Here is a 19,567-nt window from a genome sequence, read left to right as displayed (position 1 = left end):
TCTCCCTTGTAAATTAAATGCAAAATTCGCTTTTTTTCCACCGAACGTGAAATTAAGGTATTTCTCTCGAGAGTTACACCAAGCCGATGACCGCTGCCGCATTTACTACAAAGGATAATTTATTTCTCATTCGAGAACGAGAGCCTGAAAGATGCTGGAGGGAACGGAGAGCTCATTTTCATATTAAGTTGTGTTATTTATGTCTTAAGATAAAAGACGCCCTGGATTGGAAAACTACCTCGGTTTATTTATGGAATTGTTAACCCACGTTAATAAAACAACAATCACGCCTGTTTGCTTAACTGAGTGCCACGCAAACAGACCTCGCATTTAGTGCTCAGCTTAATTGCGCAGGCTGGGATGGCAGAGGTGAGGTGCTGGCTGCAAGGACGGGAGGGAGGGAGGGAAGGATGGCTGTCACCGACGTCCAGCGGCTATCAACAGAGAGGGGACTTTCGGCACAATAGATTTTTCCAGTGGTGAAGCACTGATTTGATACGATCACTTCCCTCCCTGCCCCCCGAAAGGATGTCAGCGGTTTTCTCCCGCCGTGTCGCCCGCTGTTTAAGGAACATGGAAAGCTGCATCCTGAGATGCAAAGAGCCGGGCTGGGTGGCTGGTTTCAGAGTTACAGGGATACTGCTGTGATGTTGGAGCCAAAAGAAAGAGAGAGAAGCGAAGCTTTGACTACGTCTAAACATAAACAGCCCGGGGCTGGAAAGCAGTTCACCCCTAGGTCTTTGAGAGGAGAGAAGAGGACAACCCACGACGAATTGTTTGGGTCCACCTGGGCTTCGCCCAGGTCAAATGGTAGCCCTTCCGCCTACCGCTCCGATGTCATCTTTCTTCCTGACATCTCCGTAAATAAGGTTGCAAAATGACCACACACGCGAAGCCTCGGAGGGTTTCGGGAAAAGCGCGGCTCCTCCGGCCCGCGGCCGCCCGTCGGGGCTCCCGACCGGCCGCCGGCGCCCCTCGCCCGGCTTCGGGGAGGCGGCGGCAGCGGCCGTGCCCGCTGCCCGGGTGTCTGCTGGGGAAGGGAGCGGGCACGGTGGCCACGGATGCTGCCGCCGTCCTGCTTCGTTTCTGCGGAGGACCGAGGCGGTGCAATCCCGGCGTGGCTCTCCCATCCGGAGGCCACGCTGGATAACGCGGCAAAGGCGGGCGCCGGGGAAAGGCAGCCCCGTTGTGCGACCGGGTGGGTGAAACCCAAGCGCCAGGGACTCTTTCTGGGTGGTATCCAAGCACACCGGGGGGAAACTGGGAGTTCTGCCTCCCTAAAACCGTTGTTTCCCCCTCCCCTCCCAACAGGCGCACTCACAACCCCCAAATCACTCCGTGAACCTTAACAATGGTGACTTTTGTGCCTCGACTGGAGAAACCAGAGTCCCGCTGGTTCGAGGCATGGAACTTGACACACGTTAGTTGCGTCAGCTCGCAATTATAGCATCAGAGTGGCTATTGCAAAACATATTAGATGCAAAATACAGCGGATTAACGCCCCCCCACCCCCTTCCCTGTGCTGAAACTTCTCGGTGTTACTCCAGGCTCTGCCTGAGAAACAGCTTCGCTACCGTAAACATTGTTCAGATAAAATGGAAAAGTCAGTGAAGGGTCCGGCTCGGGGAGCAGCGCGTTACGGCCGCTCACGGGAGCGAGCGGGAAGCCCATGGAAATTGTTTTTAACGGCAGGTAATACCGTGGGAAAACCGGATGACCTGGGCAGCATGAAAACGTGCTAAAAAAACCTTTTTCTTTTTTTTTTTTCTTCTTTTTTTTTTTTTTTTTCAGCAAAGCAAGAAAGAGCTTTTGAAAATATAAAGTGTTGGAATTGACAACTAGTCCAGTGCTTGCACATTTATTAATTCTGCCGTGGTGGGAGGAAAGGGAAAAACGTGTAATTAGGCAGGAGCAGGTGAAAGATTCCAGACGATGAAATACAACAGGCTAAACGGGATAATGTATTCACCATTAAAGGACTGACGTTTATTACCAAAAGGAGACCAGTAATGTTTGAATATGAAAAGGAGCAGATATTAGGCTATATAAATTACCTCCTTCACATTACTTGCATCTCATTTAAAATGCATATTTTTATTTTTTCTTTTAAATAGCCAACGGATTGGTCTTTCAGAGGAAAACCAATACCTGCTAAAATACCACCAGGCAAAGGATGCGCCTTTGACACGCTCCAAAGACGCGATCCCCAAAGCAATCGATCACAGGAAAAAGTGTGGAAAGGGGGTTTGAAACCAGTGAAGCCAAAAGGGTCTTTTGACGTATTTGTAGTGTCACAAGATCAAGGTGGGTAATTCATCTCACAAACACACACACACACGTCTCTCCCGTACAAATTCCACGCCTTCAAACAGATTTCAGCTCGTTCCTTTCAACTGATCTGTTATTAACGCTAATGAAGTTTCAGAGGTATAGGCTGCAAAAGGAATGGAGAGCACTGGGTTGGATTCTGAATATCTGAAGTACTGGTAAAATACACTACTGTGCAAATATGTAGTCGAATCTCCTCGTGCTTCAAGCACGAAAAGAAAATCTTATTCCTTAAAATATAACAGCGAATGACAAAGAAAATTGAAAAAAGAAATAACCAAGCCCTCACTTTCTGCTCGTCTGAGCTCCCGTTAAAGCGTTATTCTGATTGGAGACCAAATATTCTTCCAGATATTTAGACAAAATGCAGCAGCAACGCAAATCAAACCTTCACAGCAGAACGGGCCAAACAGTTTAAGGATCATTCATCTTATTGCACTTTTTTTTTCCCCTTCTTTTTTCTTTCCCTTTTCCCCCTTTTTTCTTTTTTTTTTTCTTTTTTCTCCCCCCCTTTTTTCTTTTTCTTTTTCTTTTTCTTTTTCTTTTTATTTTTATTTTTATTTTATTTCTTCTTTCTTCTTTCTTTCTTTCTTTCTTTCTTTCTTTCTTTCTTTCTTTCTTTCTTTCTTTCTTTCTTTCTTTCTTTCTTTCTTTCTTTCTTTCTTTCTTTCTTTCTTTCTCTCTTTCTTTCTTTCTTTCTTTCTTTCTTTCTTTCTTTCTTTCTTTTTTTCTTTCTCTTTTTCTTTCTCTTTTTCTTTTTCTTTTTTTCTCCTTTTGACACACCTGACATACCACGGAGTCCACTCTGCAGCAGATTAGGAACAAAAGCATGCCCTCACCGTCTCAGATAAACAAATAAATAGATAAATAACGCGAGGACCCTCTTTCCGTATCACATCCCATACGGTCCGTCGAGGCTACCTGAAGGAACGAGCTAACCCCCCCCGCACCAAGAAACGCGCCCGCGTTTACAAACAGCCGAGGCAGCCGGAGCGAGGGGAGCCCTTGGTGGCTGATTCATAATAAAAAAAAGGAGCTTTGGAGGACTCGTCAAAACCTTGTCAACCGGAGGAATGCAACCTCTTCCCAAGCGTTTGGGCGGCTGCAGGCAGGGGGGTGCTGCCGGGGCGCGGGCATCCCGCTCCGCGCACACGCGCGCTTCCCGCTCCGTCCCCGCGGGCTTGGGGAGGGGGTGGGTGGGTGGAAGGGAGCCGGGGCGAGGCAGAGCCAACTGACCGACGAGGGCAGGGAGCAAGCTGGCACACCGGCGCGGAGCCTGCCCGCCGACACGGGCGGCAGCGCGGAGGGAAGGGGAGGAGGGAGCCCGGCGGGAGGGTACGGAGAAATGTGATCGAAAAAAAAAAAAAAAGTAAAAAAAAAAGTAAAATTTAAAAAAAGTAAGTAAAAGTAAAAAAAAGTAAATAAAAGTAAAAAAAAAGTAAGTGAAAGTAAATAAAAGTAAATAAAAGTGAAGGAGAAACACGCGTGGCGGACCGTAGGGTGCGCGCGCGGTGGGAAGAGCTCCGGGGGAGCATATCGGGATATAGGGATATAGATATATGGATTGGTGTAGCCACGCACGTCGTGACTGTGCGAGGGTGACTGCGCGGGCGGGCGAGCGGGCGGACGGGCAAGGGGCGGTAGGGCTCGCGCGGCTCGGCGCGCAAACTGCGCGGCCGCGGGAGGGTCTCCGCGGGTGCGCAGCGGCCCGCGAGAGCCCCGAGCTCCGCGGCACTCCAAGGCGGCCGCGTGTGCCGGCGAGCGTGTGTGGCCGGTCCCCGAGAGCTGCAGCTTCCAGGGCTGCTGCGGGGATTTTTTTTTTTTTTTTTTTTTTTTTACTCTTCTCTTTTACTTTTTTTTTTTCATTTTGCTCGCTCACTCCTTTTTTTTCCCTCCTCATTCAGAGCCCCGGGTGTCTCCCGGCCCTCATTGGCCGCCCCGGCTCGGCGGGGCGGAGCTGGGCCGCCTGCAAAAGGAGGAAAAGAAAAAAAAACGAAGAGGGAAAAAAAAAAAAGGGAGACCGAGAGAGGAGAGGGAGGAAAAAAAAAAGGAGAAAACTGTAAGTGCGTAAAAAAGTTCTCGCCGTGGTGACGGATGCTCAAAAGTTCAGGAGTTTTTCCGATGCTTCCCAAAGCAGCCTGCGACTGAAAAAGAGACTGAAAAAAAGCAAGAGGGAGAGAGAGAGGGAGACTTTGCACTGGGAGATCGAGAAGGTGGATTTTTTTCTTCTGCTGCTCGCTTAAAAAAAGCCAACAAAACACATCCCTCTACTTTTGTCCCTCCTTTGCAGACAACTTGTTGCAGATCCCCGTGGAACAAGGAACTGGGAGCGTGGGAGCCTCTTTGCAAAGGTTTTATTTTCTTAATACTCTTTCTGCGTTTGGAAGTTGCTTTCTCCGCTGCGATTACTTTTTTTTTTTCCCCTCCCCCGTTTTCTTTTTAAAAACATTTTTTCCGCTTTTTCACCCCCCCCCTCATTTTTTCCCCCTTTTTTTCGACATTCATTTCCCCCCCCCCCTCCGCGTGGAGTGCGGGAGCTCGCCGGTGGGCTTTCCCGGGTGAAGAAGAGGAGCCTTTCGGCGCTGCCGTCGTTATTCTTCCTCCCTTTTTCCGCGCTCCGCCGGGGGGGTGGGGGGGTGGGGGTTGCCCGGCCGCCCGGTCCAGCTCGGTCCGCGGAGCGGCGGAGGGGTGGAGGGGGAAGGGACGCGCTGTTTGGTCCGGCGGGGAGGGTGGGGGAAAGCTGACGGGAGGACATGCAGGCTCGCTACTCCGTGTCCAGTCCCAACTCCCTGGGAGTGGTGCCGTACCTCGGCGGAGAGCAGAGCTACTACCGCGCCGCCGCGGCGGCGGCCGGCGGGGGCTACACGGCCATGCCGGCCCCGATGAGCATGTACTCCCACCCGGCCCACGAGCAGTACCCGGCTGGCATGGCCCGCGCCTACGGGCCCTACACGCCGCCGCCGCAGCCCAAGGATATGGTGAAGCCGCCCTACAGCTACATCGCCCTCATCACCATGGCCATCCAGAACGCGCCCGATAAGAAGATCACCTTGAACGGGATCTACCAGTTCATCATGGAGCGGTTCCCTTTCTACCGGGACAACAAGCAGGGCTGGCAGAACAGCATCCGCCACAACCTCTCCCTCAACGAGTGCTTCGTCAAGGTGCCCCGCGACGACAAGAAGCCCGGCAAGGGCAGCTACTGGACCCTCGACCCCGACTCCTACAACATGTTCGAGAACGGCAGCTTCCTCCGGCGCCGCCGCCGCTTCAAGAAGAAAGACGCCGTCAAGGACAAGGAGGAGAAGGACCGCCTGCACCTCAAGGACCATGCCCCGCCGCGCCCGCCGCCGCCCGCCGCCGCCACCGAGCCCGAGGGCGGCCCCGCCGGGGGCAGCGCCGCGCCGCCGCCGCCGCCTCCCGTCCGCATCCAGGACATCAAGACGGAGAACGGCACGGCCTCGCCGCCGCAGGCCGTGTCCCCCCCCGGCGCCGCGCCGCCGCTCGGCGCCGTGCCCAAGATCGAGAGCCCCGACAGCAGCAGCAGCCTCTCCAGCGGCGGCAGCCCCCGCAGCACCCTCCCCTCCAGCCGCTCCCTCAGCCTGGAGGCCCCCGAGCCGCCGCCTCCGCCGCCCCCGCCGCCCCCGCCGCCGCCCCCCCACCACCACGGCCCGGGCTTCAGCGTGGACAACATCATGACCTCGCTGCGGGGCTCGCCGCAGGCCGCCGCCGAGTTGGGCGCCGGCCTCCTGGCCCCGGCCGCCGCCGCCCCGCGCACCGGCATCCCGCCCGCCCTCTCCCTCGGCGGCTACTCGCCGGGCCACAGCTCCGTCTACGGCTCGCCCTGCGGCCAGGCGGCCGCCGGCGCCGCCGCCGGCACCTACCACTGCAACATGCAGGCCATGAGCCTCTACGCGGCCGCGGGCGGCGCCGACCGACCCGGCCACCTGCCCGCCGCCGCCGCCAGCCCCGCCGACGACCCGCTGCCCGACTACGCCATGCCCACGGGCGGCGGCGGCGGCGGCGGCGGCGGCGGGGCGGGGGGCGGCGGCGGCGGCGGGGCGCTGGGGCACGGCGGGCTGGGCGGCGCGGCGGGCGGCCACCAGGAGGGGCACCACCCGCACCCGCACCCGCACCAGGGCCGCCTGGCTTCCTGGTACCTCAACCAGGCGGCGGCGGCGGCGGCGGCAGCGGCGGCGGCGGCGGGGGAGCTGGGCCCGCTGGCGGGCGCGGCGGGCTACGCGGGGCCGCAGCAGGGCTTCGCCGCCGCCCCGCGGGAGGTCTTCGAGGCGCCGCGGTTGGGGCTCAGCGCCTCGCCGGGCGGCGGAGGAGGCGGTGGAGGCGGCGGTGGTGGCGGCGGGGCGGGGGGCGGCGGCGGCGGAGGGGCGGGGGGCGGCGGCGGCAGCTGTCAGATGGCCTTCCCCGGCAGCCAGCCGCTCTACCGCACCTCCGGGGCCTTCGTCTACGACTGCGGCAAGTTCTGAGCGGCCCCGGCCGCGGGGAGACCGCGGGAAGACCGCGGGGACACCGCGCAGCACCGCGCAGCGCCGAGCCCCGCCGCGCCCGCGGAGGGAAGCGAGCGCACGCGAAAAGCTTTTGTACAGAGACAGCCCCAAAGCATGTCTTGGTTTGTTAAAGGACAGTGTTACTCCAATAACACGTAAGTTTTTTATTTTTTAAATTGCTTTGAGAAATACTTCTTCCCCCCCCTTCCCCATCCCTGAAGGTATTGTCATGCCCCGGGTTTAAAAGGGGGCGAAAAGTCCAGAGTAGAGTACCAGCTTTTTTTTTTTTTCCCTCCCCTTTCCTCTTTTACAAGGACTTGTTTTAAAATGTAAATTGCGACATAGTAATTTATTTTTAATTTGTAGTTGGATGTTGCGGACCAAACGCCACAAAGTGTTTCCCCCTTCCCTGAAAAGTGACGTTAAAATTGACCGAAACGCTGATTTTTTCACTATATATAAAAAGGGAAACTGTATTAATCTTATTCTATCAATATTTTTCTTTTTTTTTTTTTTTGTTGAAAATATTCTGAAGGTATTGCATTGTTTGTTTATTAATAAATTACCATTCAGTTGGAATGATCCTTCACACGTCTGTATATTTTAATACTTTTCATGCAGAGAGCGAGAGAAAGAGAGGGAAAAGGGATTTCATAACTAACTTTGTCGCTGGAACAGCTCGTTCCCCTCCGCGCAAATTCCAAAGACCATTTAGGAACTGCCAGGTCGAAAAATCCCTTTTCAGTCTCTTCTGCAATATGTTCCACTTAGTCAGCTCGCCTTATCCGCTAGGAAAAAAAATATTTTCCCATGGCAGCTCTGAGTTGGCAAATAAACAAACACGTTTTCTTAGCAATTAATGGGCAAGACCTGGAAACATTTGACCATACACAGTAGTATGACGACATTACGGCTTTTTAAATAATATATGCCTGTGTAAGGATATAGTAAGCGATAACTCCGAGGCAGGAGTACATGCACCAGGTCCCTGCCCTTGTGTAACTGTGTATATATCGAGCTATCGACCTCTGTGTGTGCATTTCAAATGTATTTATAGATAGGATTTACATATGTATCTATATGTAAAGAAGGATTACGTATTTATTTATACGTATTGCATATGTTCCTGAACTCCACAGTGTATAGTAGATGCCAGATATCCTGTAGTACGCATATTCTTAAATATAATGTAAGCATATAAATCGCCGTTTCGTAGAATTAATAGCAGTGCGCGCCATCACATCCGTGAAGCCGCTTCTGTAATATAGATTTTTAAAGTACTGTTTTATTTCACGAAAAAAAAAAAAAAAAAAGTAGTTGGATTAAAGGGTGCTTGTACAGTCTGCCCTTACACCTTCATAGCTCTGCTTTACTCCTGTCCTTTAAGGACACTACCGGTCTCTTGGAAGTGCCCTAATGCTCCGACTGCAATAATTTTAGAAAGAGTTTTTATGGGATATTTTTTCTTATATAGTAACTTGGTTTGGCTTTGTGTTTTTGTTTGTTTTTTTTTTTTTTTTTAATCTCCTTCCCTCCCTTCTTTTTCCTTAAATCGCAAAAAAAAAAAAAAAAAAAAAAAGATATTACCATTGTTAGTAGATGAGTGCTGCACAGACTGACAGCTTGTCAGATCAAGAATCTCACCTTCTGGACAATTTGCAATTAAGAACCTACGGGCAATAGGGATCACCTTCCCCCTTTGTAAATAACCACCAAACTGCAATAAATTCATTAACTTAAAAGAATCTGCCTTGTCAGTCAGATTTGGGAAGAAGATTATTTGATTACAGATATTTAAGGCCTAAAGTTTGCTTTCAAGATAATACAGTTTCCTATCAGCATCTCTTATCTAAAGGCAACACTTAGCAGTAATTGCTGTCGCATTGTTAAAGGTTACACTGTAAATAAATACAAAGGTATTTACAGTTAAACCTTATTAACTCGCTTTTGAGCTGCGCTCCTCCTCCAAACCAATAATCCAATATTCCCAAAACTCCTTCAGCAGATCGAATTGAACCGGGCGGGGGGGGGGGGGATGGGATGGTGGGGTTTGTGTCATTTTCTAACGTTGGCTTAAAATATGTTTATTTAAGTACCGCATAGTCTTCGCTTTTCCGTGCTAGTCCCTCTAAAGAGATGACCGGCCTTATTTATATTTATTTTTTCGCTGTCTTGGGTGAGTGAAACCCAAACGCTCCGTCGTCCGGTTACGGTAAAACCGGGACGAAGGACCGAGCAAAGCTGAACGCCTTCGCGCCGGGGGCACATTTTCATCCCAGCTCCCCGTTTTTTTTGGTTTGTTTTTGTTTTTTTTTTCACCAGTAAAGGGAAACAAAACGTTACCTATTCACGGTTGGGCTCACCTCCCGCTCCGCACCGTCCCCCTCCCGGTACCGAGCGGCGGTGGCTGCACGGTAACGCCATTCCCGCCTCCCCCCGCCCGGTATTTAAAATAAATCTAAAAATTAAAGAAAGAAGAGGGTAGAGAGGCGATTGCATGTCCTATTTGCCTGTTATTTTTGTCGCGATCGGGCGCCGGCTTTCCTGTGTTTTGGGTTTTCTCGGCCGTCTCCGGCGGGCAGGGTGTTTGCGGCGAAAATTAATCGCAGGGGCAGCAGTTGCCAGCTCGGCTTGTTTAGTCGCCCGTTGCGTTGTCAGTGGTGCTGCTCGCCTTGGGGGGCTGGGGGGGTGTTGTGCGAAACTTGAGCAAGTGCTGTCTGTAATTACTGCTAATGCCCCCGCACCCTGGGCGGCCGCGCAACTTGCGCTCCCCGCGGCCCTGGCTGCACAAGGGGCGGGTGGAGGGGGCTCGCCCGGCCGGGGGTGGCAGTCAGGGAGGGGGCGAAGGGAAACGACCCGCTCGGCCACCAGGTAGGTCGTGGCGGGATCCTCTGGCCCCGGAGGGGATCCCTTTCCTGAAGTGACGTGCGCGGTCGCGGCGGAGGTCACCTCCCGGTTCTCCGTGCGACGGGCTGGCTCAGCGCACACGGGTGTTTCGGCTTGGCTTAAAAAAACCCCTCTATTATTATTATTTTTTTTTTTTCCTCCGCCTCCCCACAGAAATTGTTCACAACGAAAATAACGTTAGCGGTGCTGAGGGTCCCCCCGGTAGGCAGCGAATCGTGCGCGCTCCCGCGGCCGGCTCGCCGCGCAGGCCGGTGCCGCGCAGTCCTTGCGCGGCGCTGCGCGGAGGTTGGGCGGCCGCGCTGCTCCGCGCTCGGCCGGGCCGGGGGACCTCTGGCGTGACACGTTGCTGCTGGCGGGGAGAAGAAGGCCTGATGGGCTTGCTGGAAACCATACTGGGTTGGGCGCGGAGCGGGGCAGCCGTCTGAGGGCAGCGCTCCTGCCTGGGAGGCACGAAGCGCGGGCAGCGGGGCCAGCGCGGGGTTCTCCTTCCCCTCGGGCAAACCCGAATGTCCCTTCTCACCTGCGATTGCCTCCCAGCAGAACTGGGCCTGCCCCGAATGCCAAAAGAGACGCGGTCGGACCCTGTCCCGCGCCCGGGCAGCGGCTGGACGGTGCCTCCGTGAGGCCTCTGCATCTTTGGGGCAGCCCGTGCCCGTACTGGGAGAGCGGGGACGCCCGCCTCCCGCCTTGCCTGCAGAGCGGTCCATTAGGTGCCAGGTTAACACGGAGCTTTGTGTTGTATTTTGAGCTCAAGCTGATTTTTTTTTTTTTTTCAAAACTATTGCTTTGCTTTTCGTCTAGGAATAATAAAAAAAACCCACTTTTTTTTTCCCCAAAAAAATTAATTTGAGGGAGCGTTCCGTTTAGCTGGTTGTGGTGGTTTCTTAGTTGTGTTTGCTCATCTGTCACTTAAAACTGAAGAAAGCGCAAAGAAGAGGAATATTCTCCCTTCTAAGTTTTCTCCTTGGAATTTCTTCTTAAAGCGAGTGACAGTTCATAGGATGTTCTGCAAAGGTCAAAACCAGAAATAGCAGAGACGTGCACGTAAATAGTTGCGAGAGGACATGGATTAAAACCCCTTCCCTTCCCTCCACAGGCCAGGTCAGAGGGAGAACGTGGTGAGAGCCTGTTGTGGATGGAGACCTTAAGGGAATGTTTCCAAATGGGCATTTTACGGTGTCTGGGGCCCTTTCGGAAAGCCGCGAAGTTCGGGAATGGCGCTTCGAAGCTAGCACGGGAATGTTTTCACAGTCGAGTTTAACTTTATAACGCCATTGGCAACCCCTGGGGTCGCAGCGTAGTGACCAGCCGAGCGTACTCCTGCAGCAGGCTGCCCTCTGCCCTCGCCTCCCCCAAAATACCGCTGCTGGATCGGGACGAGCTTAAAGCTTCGCTCTGGGGGGGCTTTGCTTGCGAGGCCGGTGCGGGTTTTGCGGGTGGCGGCGTGATGCGGCCGCGCAGAAAAGTACGAGTGTGGGGCTGAGAGCTTCTCGGCACCCACGTGAAGATGAGCATGAGCCTTTATTACGTCGTCTTGATTGCGTAGGCAAAAAGCGTGCAGCGCCGAGGCACGCACATGGCTGCGCTGCGCGTCGGCAGGTACAGAGGGCAGAAACGCTCCCCCCCATCCTCGTCCCGAAATCACCCATTTCAACGGCAACCGCTAACTGAACGTTATTAGCTTTCAATTAATTTCACTTGTAATTTAAGCCCCTCGCGTGGTCAGGCCATTTTTTCCCCGGTTCCCTGTGCTGGGGGCCGGGCATGTTGGTTAAACGCCTCTGTCATTTTTAAGATGCGCGGGTCGGATTTTTTTGGGGGGAAGGGGGTGAGGAACGTTGCGGTGGGCGCCGTCGGGGTGCCCAAGGCCGAGCAGGCGCTGCGCGGGGGCGCAGGTGGCGCGCCCAGGAGCGCAGCCGGGGCAGCGCGGAGGGCGAGGGCAGGTTTACGCGGCAAGCCGCGCAAGAGGCGCTCCGCGTCGACCAAGTGGGCCTGAAGTATGGCGTAAGGGAGCTGCTCCCCGGGATGCGCACGGCTTTCGGTCCGCCGGTATCTCGCACAGAAGCTCACGGGCCGGGAGGTTCCCGCTTACCCTTCCCGTGTGGGTTTTCTTTTTATTTAATTTTATTTTTTTTTTTTGTCCTTTCCCCTCTGCCTCGCCTCCCGGCGGCTTGTCTGTGTTGTGAATCCGCCCCAAAGGTGGTGCGGTGCCGCGGTGAACGTAGCCCTCCTGGTTTAATTACGCTGGGGCTCATAAAGCCATTCGCTTCTTTCCAAAGTAATAAACAAACGTCGCGTTAGGTCAAGATTGATGGTGTCCATGCAATAAAAACGGGCCAGGTCAGGAAGGAATAAAATTCAATCAGAGCTCGCGGAATCATTTTTCAGGGGACAGAAAGACAGAAAAGGAGACGGGGGTCAAGGGAGACGATGTCGCCATTCACAACGCACCAGCCGGGAGGGAGGAGGGCGAGGGTTAACGAGCGATTGTTTTTTATCAAGCGAAGCCTAATTGAACGAAACAATAGCCGCATCGGCGGGGGAGGGCCGGCTCCTTGCGCGGGGCAGCCGCGGCGGGGCCCGCCTGCAGCCCCGCACCCCGGCCCCCTCTCAGTAATGCTGCACCCCCCCCCCCCCCGCCCCCGCCCCGTTTAAAACTTTACCCAGGCACCTAGGGCAGCGGGCAGGTCTCCTTGTCCTAGCCCGGGGGCTGGCGGTGGAGACAACGGTGGCGAAAGATGGGGTGCCCGAGAGAAGAGGGCAGGACCCTCTTATTTTGCAAAAAGGAGTCCGAAAGGCCCGCTCGGAGGGCTGGAGAAGCAAGTCCCAGCTTTCCCGAGAGTCTCTCTGGTTCGGCAGGAGCAGGGACCCTCGGTGTCGCTTGCGACTAACCCCTCGCCCCTTGGCTTTAGTTCGGTGGGAACGCCGCTGGCGTCCAGAGATTCGGGAAGCGGCTGCGGCGGTTGCATTTGCCGGGGACTCGACGGGCGGTGGGTGCCGGCCCAGCTCTGCCGGAGCGGGGCCGTCGGGGGGCCGCGGCGTGCAGGGAGGAGGCGGTGGCACAACCTGCGCTCCGAGGGACGCGTTTTTGTCCTGGCCCGGCCTCGTCTGCTTCGCCTGCCAGCCTTTTGTGCTGCGCGGGCCGGCAAACGCTCCCTTCCCTCCGTTGATCCGGCAGGGTCTTTGGGGGGGGGGGATTTCTCCCTCGCTCCCCAAGCAAACGCGGCTACTGGGCGCAGCTTCACGACCTTCTAGGCCCGTAACTTGCGCCTTGCTTGCTGTGAGTGTGCTGCAAAATAATCGCTATGAAGAAGCACTGGGATGGGGGGCGGGGGGGGGAAGGCGGCCCGGGCTACCGGTGAGAGCTCACAAGCTCTCTGGCTGAATGGGAGGTCGGCAATTTTTTTTTGCCCCCTAAATAAACACAGCTTGAAGCGACTTGGGTGGGCAGAAGGGAACAATTTGTGAGCCAGAGAGCAAGTGAGCTGGGCAGGCAGCCGGTCTGCGACTTACCTGCTGGAGACTTTCACCTGACCTTTAGGTGTCAGGGGGCTCGGTTGTGCAGTGTATTATCCCACATTCGGGTCAGCTGCTTTAAGCTGCCTTCAGCAGAATTAAAACAACAACAATGAAACCCCCAAACTGGAATCCCCCCTCCTTTCCAGCCCTCATCACCCCTGGGGAGAATGCAGGAAAACCAACACATTTAGAACCATTAACTCTTAAAATAGCTGAATTTCCTCCAGTAGAAAAAAACCACGCAAATTATTACACTCATGAGTTCAGAATCTTTATATATTATATGAATCGATGAATAAACAGGTCATATCTCTCTACAGCCGTCGTCCTTCAGAAGGCAACCGATGGGTTTAGAAGAAACGCCGTAGCCGTTTTCCCCCCGCCGTTCCTGGAATTTATTTACTTGCCAGAACATTTAAGCGGCCGAGTTTAATTTTCTTTTTTTTAAATAAATATTTAAAATAAGGAAAAAGAAGAATGTTTTCCATTGAACGATAACTTAAGAATACCGATAATATCGTCCAAAGCAGAAGAGAATTGTTTAAACAATGTCGGTGCTTGCAAGATTGTCCAGTATAAATACATTCGCCCTCTCTTTTTGATGAGAGGGTCTACTGGAACTCTTTTATATGTGTGCGTGCATGGATATATGTATTTCCCCGCTCCGAGTGCGTGAAATAGGGCTGCAGCTGCAAGCTAGCGGAGGTGGCACGTCGCCCTGCCAAGCCCCCTGGCCCTGGGACGGGGGTCCCCGGCGGGCTGCGGGCAGGAGCGGGGCGAGAAGCTGCTCGCCGCTTTCCCTTAGCGAGGATTTATGGAAGTGCTCGCGGCCAGCGCTCCTAACCTCGCCTCTCAAGGATGGGATGGATTTAAAACCGAGGAACGAATTGCAGAAAAATTACAGCTTTCCCCCGACGCCATTCCCCGCCCCCCAAAAGCTCCGCCGGCGATGGGGGGGGGGGGGGGGGGGGACGGACGGGACGGAGGGACCGAGCGCGGAATGAACCGGTGCGAGCTCATTAGCAAAGCAAAGGTAGCAATTAGCGTCTGCTGCTGCTGCGAACCGACCTCTCTCCCCCCCCGGCCCGCCTTCCCTAGTCCCCATCACCAAATAATTGCAAAGTATCTGTTGATGTTTTTCTTCCACCCGTCAAAACGTTGGAGCCCTGCCTGCTCCAGCGCTGCGTTCGGGGTTTGTTGTGTCTGGAGACAATGCTCCGCCAGCGAACTATCCCGAGGTGAAGGGGGGTCACAGGGGGAGGCAGAGAGCGCGGCCCTGCCAGCGGGCTGGGGGCCTCCCCTCGCCTCCCACCCTGCAAACCTGCCGCCCAGAGGCCAGGAGAGGGGCGGCGACCCCCGGCCGGAGAGGCCGGTCTCCGTGGTAGCCCCATGCCTGCCTCCCCGGCCGGGCGAGAAGAGGGAAGAGGATGTGACCCTCATGTCCGCCCGGGGGGATGCGGCTGCTTCGTGTGCAGGGGCCCCTCGGGGGGGAGAGGCGGGGGACCCCTCCGTCCCCCCAACTGACACCCGAATTTTACTTTTCCCAAGACGCTTCCAGCCATCGATCCGTCTCCGTGCGCGGCCGCGGAGCCGTTTCCCGCCGCGTACCCACCCCGCCGTGTGCGTGCTCGAGCAGCGGGCCCGTTCCCCCCGCAGCCCCCCTTCGCTTTCACCCTTCGGGGCCGACGCTGCGCGCAGGAGGTGTTATTTTTTAGATGGCGCAGGCGGTTTTGCTCCGCGACCCCGAGGAAACCCCCGTCGCTTTGTCTCGCCGGGGCCGGGCAGGAGGGCGGCGGGCCCCGGGACAGGGCCGACCCCCGCCCGGGCGCTGCGGCAGAGGTGGCAGGCGCTTGTGTTCCTGTGGGGCGAACCCCCCCCCCCCCCCCTCGCAGGCATCCGCTACGCTGCTCCATCCCTGCGGCGATTTGTGCAGCCCGCGAGCGGCCGGTGGTCCCCAGCGCCCCGAAAGGCCTCGGGAGAGGGAAAACAATTTTTTTTTTTTTTTTTAAAAAAGGCTTTCGTGGCAGTTTTACCTTCGGCAAGGCAGGCTCCGGGGGAAGAGCAGCGGAGGAGGCGAGGGGCTGAGTTATGGCTGCGAGACGTGGGGCGGTGGGCGCGGGGGAGCGCGCCCCGCTTTAGCGGCTCGTAATCCCGGTGCTGCGGAGCAGGGAGCCGCAAGCGGGGCCAGGCCGCCTCTTCGGAGCGGGCCTCAGCCCTCCGCAACCCGCTGGCCAAGAGCCGGGCCCGCTCTCCTCTTCCCTGCCCACCTGAACCCCCTCCCGACGGGGCGCACGCCCGGGAAGCTCCCACCACCCAGCGCTGCCATTACTATCGCGCTTCTCCGCGTAGTAGCGGCGCGGGGTAAGGATGGAGGATTCCCCCGCTTCCCAAGACGCGGTGGGACGGGCTGCCCGGGCAGGGAGCCCTCCCCCGGCGGGCTCCCGGGCCCGCGCTCCCCTCCCCGGTCCCTGGCAGGCCGGGCGGCCGCACGATGGCCCTGGGCGAGCAACCGGGCTTTCCCCGCCGGTCCTGCCGCCCCGTAGCCGGCAGCGCCGGGCCCAGCGTCTCTGGGGCATGCCGAGAAGCACAAGGAAAACCCATCTCGCTGCTGCCAGTGGTGGGACGGTGGTGAAAAGCACGGGAGAGTGGGGGCATGCGCGGTTATTTACTCCTGGAGCTGCCCTTTGCAATTAGCGACGCTGTAATGACCCCAGATGAGACGTGAGACGGGCAGAGGAGGGATGTAGCTTTCGGTACTCGCACGAGCGAAACGCTTGACATGCACGTTAAACCGATGTACGGAACGTTAGTCTGTACGTGGTGTATTAGCGACATACATAGATATCCCCTCCCTAAATCGCCGCGTGTTTTTTTTTAATTTATTTCGTTTTCGAGAAGTGGTTCCGCGGTCATTGCGAAGAAGTGGTGCTTTAGGAGGAACTCAAAAATCGGGTGGGAAGGTGGTGATGGTGAAACCGAAAAGCAGTTCGGACCTTTGCCAAATTGTAGAAGGCAGCCGGGCAGTGCTGGGACGCACGTTTTGTCCTGTCCCGGCCGGTAGCAAATTTTATTTATTTATTTATTTATCTGTCTATTCATTAAAGCAGCAAAAAGAGATCCAGCGCGAGGTCACCGTGCAAGGACAGCTAGGTCTAGAACCAGTTTTTGCCTTCCCATCCCCTTCCCCGCTCGCCCCCCAATATAGAGGCCGAAAACGGAGCCTAAAAATGCTTCTCTTGAATGCGCCACAGTCCGAGATGCCAAAGGAAAAAAAAACCACACAACCCTGAGGTCGAAGGAAAACTGGCAGCTTCTGTAAAAGTTCCCAGCCGTCTGCAGAGATGTGTGAACCAATATTCAGATGTACCAGCAAACCTCTCAGTGAATCACTGCAAGTAAAAAAATAGTTCCCAGCAATACAAAAATATCTTGTCAGAAAAGCGCTTTAATACTTTATTTTTTTATTTTTTTTATGACGTGCGCCACCAAAGACCCGCCACCCGCACCCTGCGACCGCTCCTCCGAGGCGCTGCGAAGGGGGCAGGGGGGCAGCCCCCGGTGCGGCTGGGCAGGGGGGGATCGCCCCCTCCCCATCGCCAACCGCCGCGACCCCGGGGCGGCGGGGGGGCAGCGCCGGGCACGGGGGGAGCCCTTCGGCCGCGGGGCCGTGCGGCGGCGGCGCGCAGAGCCCAGCCGGGACCGCGTCTCCGGGCATCCCTCCCCGGACAGGTCCCGCCGCTCCCCTTCCCTCCCACGCTGCGAGGGCGCGTAACTCCCCGCACCTGTAGCCAGGGATGTTTCCGCGTGTGCTGGCGTGGCCGCGCTCCTCCGCGCTCCCGCGGGGACGGCCCCGAAGGAAGCGGCTGCTGCGGGCGCGCACCGCTCCGCGGCCACCGGCACAAAGAGGCCCTCTCCCCGGCAGCCCGGCTCCTCGAAGGCTGCTCCCGACCCCCGTCCCCCCCCCTCCCCGCATCGCTTCCATCACGAAAGCGCTCCGCAGAGCAGCTGGAGCCGCCGCTCCCAGCTCCGCGCTCAGCCTTCCCCATCGCTCTCCTTTGAACAGCCGTGTCCGCCCCCCCCAGTACAAACTAAAAAAAGCACGAGGTGCGCTCCGAGGTGGCTCTCGCTCCTGTGCACCTTCTCCCCACCGCGTATCTCCCTCCCCCTTTGCTCGTTTCGAGGCATAAAGCTAAAACGATGGGAGTAATTGGTGGGTGGAAGATCCTAAACCAACGGGAAATGTATGGGCTCGACGACCTCTGGATAACCCGGGTACTTTGGCACAAAAAGTGCAAAAATATTTACTCACCTTGAAGTTTCTTTTTTTTTTTAAAAAGCTTTTTATTTATTTTGTTTTTATTTCTTAAGTCATCTTTTGAGATGGTTCAAGCTCCCGTCCAAGGTTTAATCACAGTAAGCAGAAAGAGGATGGAAGGGGAATGGATTGATTCGAGGTGGGGGCAAAACCCAAACACCCTAAACCCCTGGATCAAGAAGGTGCTGGACAAAAGGCTTTCTGTGACTCATGCACAGTCTGAAATGAAGATCTGAAAAATGCTTACAAGCCCCCTCTGACTGGCTTGAAAGCGATTCCAGCAATTAGGAATTAATTCGGCATGGTCAAAAGGCGATTTCACTGCAAGTTATATCGAGTTATCCAAATTTTTACAGAGTTCAAGTGGTGGAAATGGGCCGCTGGGGTGGAGGTAAGGCTGCAGGAAAGAAAAACAAGGAGTGTTCAGGAAAGGCAGAAGAGGGGAAGCCGTGGAGCAAGGGCTGGAGGGCCAGCGGGCGCACGTGTTAACACCAGAGGTTTGCTGCTGTTGTTGCTGGGGGAGAGGGGAGGCTGGGGGCATGGAGGGGGACGCTTTCTTTTTTTCAAATGGGAGAAAGTCCTAAAAACGTGCTGGAGGTCCTAGGTAATAGAAAGATGAGTTCTAATTAAAAAAGGGAATCCGTAGGCTTGCTGGCTGATCGATACTTCAGGTACAGTATCGGGGGTGGGGGTGGAGGTGTGACCCTTCCGCAGTTAATGGCAGGAGCCAAGGTTGGCAGAGGCAGGGCTGGCCCTGGGATGATGTGTGGGGCGACAGGCACCGGCAGGGTGTGGAGGGTGGAGCAGCGGATTAACCCAGGCTTTCACACACGCAGGCAGGCCAGCAAAAAAACCATCACGGGGAGGGGCAGCCACCCACCCCGGTGGCTCATGGCGGCGCTGGCTGTGGGGTGCACCCCTGGCACGGGTCTTGCGACGCCCGCCGGGCCCAGCCGGGGCTCAGGCGTTGGGGTTGTTCTTCATGAGCTCCACGTCAGCATCCACCATCTCCCTCACCAGCTCCTGCAAGGAGGGAGAGAGGCAGATGAGGGCCCCGGTGCAGGGGACGAATGAGCAGCACAAGCAGCACGTCGGGGGAGTGCCCCAGAGCATGATGAGCCCCCCTGCCCCCCCCCTCGCAGCAGGACAAGGAGGGGACGGGGCTTTGCTGGGGTCTTCCCGCAGTGGCCCTGGCACGGCCCCGGTGTGTGTGTCAGTGCGCTGCTGTGCATGGGGGGTGCCCGTTGCTGCCATGGTGGCTGGTGTTGTCAAAGCAAGAACCTAGGGAGGGTCACCGACTCGGTGCGCCCGAGTCACCCCACATAGAGGTCCTCTCCTCCCTTCCCCTCCCTGCGGGAGGAGAGGAACAAGGACACGAACGCCCAGAAGGTACAACGCGTGCCAGAAAGGCTACTCACATCAAACGTGACTCTCGGCTTCCAGTTCAGCTTTTGCCTGGCTTTGGTGCAGTCCCCTTGCAGAAAATCCTGCGGAAAAGAAGAGAGAGGTGCTGTGGGAAGCATCCACCTTCCCCACCTTGATGGCCCCCCCGTTGCTCGCGCTTCCCTGCGAGCCGAGTGTGGCCGGGGCCACCGTCGGACTCTTCCGAGGACAAAATATTTCTCTTTAAGATGCAATTTTAGTGGAAGCTCATATGCCTGTAAATCACCAGGAGGCAGCATCCTTTCACCAGGCTATTTCAGACTGAAAGAGTTATTCTTTGTTTTTTCGTGCACGCGGGGTTTGAAGTCCAGCCTTATGGCCGGATAATGGTGAACATTTTATAAGAAGTTGTCATATGTCTTATTCATGCTATTGAATGAGCTGTTTCAAATTATTTTTTCCCCCATTTGTTTAAATAATGTAAATGACAGAGCAAACATGACAACTAGTCTCTTTCAAATAAAAACGTGATCACAGACAGATGATGCTGAAAGACTGTTATGAATATGGGTAACCATATGCAACAGTAGTAAACATCCAGCTTTTGAAC

General features: G+C 55.7%; 2 protein-coding genes across 2 annotated transcripts in view; one reads left to right on the top strand and one right to left on the bottom strand.

Annotated features, from left to right (window-relative positions):
- The first annotated feature begins 5,081 nt into the window (after positions 1-5,081).
- Positions 5,082-6,812, top strand: FOXC1 (forkhead box C1). The gene has a single exon (XM_086608969.1). The coding sequence runs from the start codon at positions 5,082-5,084 to the stop codon at positions 6,810-6,812; it is 1,731 nt and encodes a 576-aa protein (XP_086465095.1).
- An 11,722-nt stretch (positions 6,813-18,534) lies between these two features.
- GMDS (GDP-mannose 4,6-dehydratase) overlaps positions 18,535-19,567 on the bottom strand; it is a 423,906-nt gene continuing 422,873 nt past the window's right edge. Inside the window, exons 10-11 of the mRNA XM_086608965.1 lie at positions 18,993-19,061; positions 18,535-18,597 (exon numbers count right to left, since the gene is read on the bottom strand). Coding sequence (XP_086465091.1) covers positions 18,535-18,597; positions 18,993-19,061 — 132 coding nt within the window. The remainder of the gene's footprint in view (positions 18,598-18,992; positions 19,062-19,567) is intronic.

The sequence above is a fragment of the Tauraco erythrolophus genome, chromosome 3 (assembly GCF_009769465.1).
Source record: "Tauraco erythrolophus isolate bTauEry1 chromosome 3, bTauEry1.pri, whole genome shotgun sequence".
Lineage (NCBI taxonomy): Eukaryota > Metazoa > Chordata > Aves > Musophagiformes > Musophagidae > Tauraco > Tauraco erythrolophus.
The sequence above is the reverse complement of the archived record's forward strand: the minus strand, read 5'-3'. Positions and strand labels throughout refer to the sequence as shown.

Coding starts and splice junctions, on each gene's coding strand:
- FOXC1 (XM_086608969.1), top strand. CDS start 5,082: ATGCAGGCTCGCTACTCCGTGTCCAGTCCCAACTCCCTGGGAGTGGTG.